At 62.0% G+C, this 582-nt stretch overlaps 1 protein-coding gene across 1 annotated transcript in view; it reads left to right on the top strand.

Annotated features, from left to right (window-relative positions):
• g6pd (glucose-6-phosphate dehydrogenase) overlaps positions 1-475 on the top strand; it is a gene marked incomplete at its 3' end in the record, with an annotated part of 8,957 nt that extends 8,482 nt beyond the window's left edge. The window contains 1 exon segment of the mRNA XM_048621145.1: positions 73-475. Coding sequence (XP_048477102.1) covers positions 73-475 — 403 coding nt within the window.
• Positions 476-582: the final 107 nt, after the last annotated feature.

Here is a 582-nt window from a genome sequence, read left to right as displayed (position 1 = left end):
CCTCCTCGAGCCTGTTACACAGGAACAGGAGGCCATTCTGCCTTGCGGTGGGGGGTTGGGGGGAACCCGCAGGTGGGATCTTGCTGCGTCGTGTTGCTTCCATCTCGCTGATGCGGTGGAGCCTATGGGGAACGGGGGAGGGAATCGGCGGTGGGTTTGGGTGGAGGGGGGAGAGAGGAAGGAGGTGAACAGCGTGTGCTGACGCTATCCCCCACCATCTCCCCCACCCCCCGTGCCAGGAGTGCCGTTCGTGATGCGGTGCGGGAAGGCGCTGAACGAGCGCAAGGCGGAGGTGCGCTTGCAGTTCCGCGACGTCCCCGGTGACATCTTCCAGAGCCAGTGCAAACGCAACGAGCTGGTGATTCGTGTGCAACCCAACGAGGCCATCTACACCAAGATGATGACCAAGAAACCGGGAATGTCCTTCCATCCCGAGGAGGCCGAGCTGGACCTCACCTACGGGAGCCGCTACAAGGTCAGAGAGAGTGCGGGAGAGGGGTTACTGAGTGACAGTGTGAGGGAGAGGGATTAACATCAGTAGGGATACAGTCAGTAACACAGGGCGCTGGGGGGGGAGAGGGG

Source organism: Rhincodon typus, unplaced genomic scaffold (assembly GCF_021869965.1).
Source record: "Rhincodon typus isolate 14 unplaced genomic scaffold, sRhiTyp1.1 hic_rhity00000069, whole genome shotgun sequence".
Taxonomy (NCBI): Eukaryota; Metazoa; Chordata; class Chondrichthyes; order Orectolobiformes; family Rhincodontidae; genus Rhincodon; species Rhincodon typus.
This window is presented reverse-complemented; position numbering and strand designations above follow the sequence as displayed.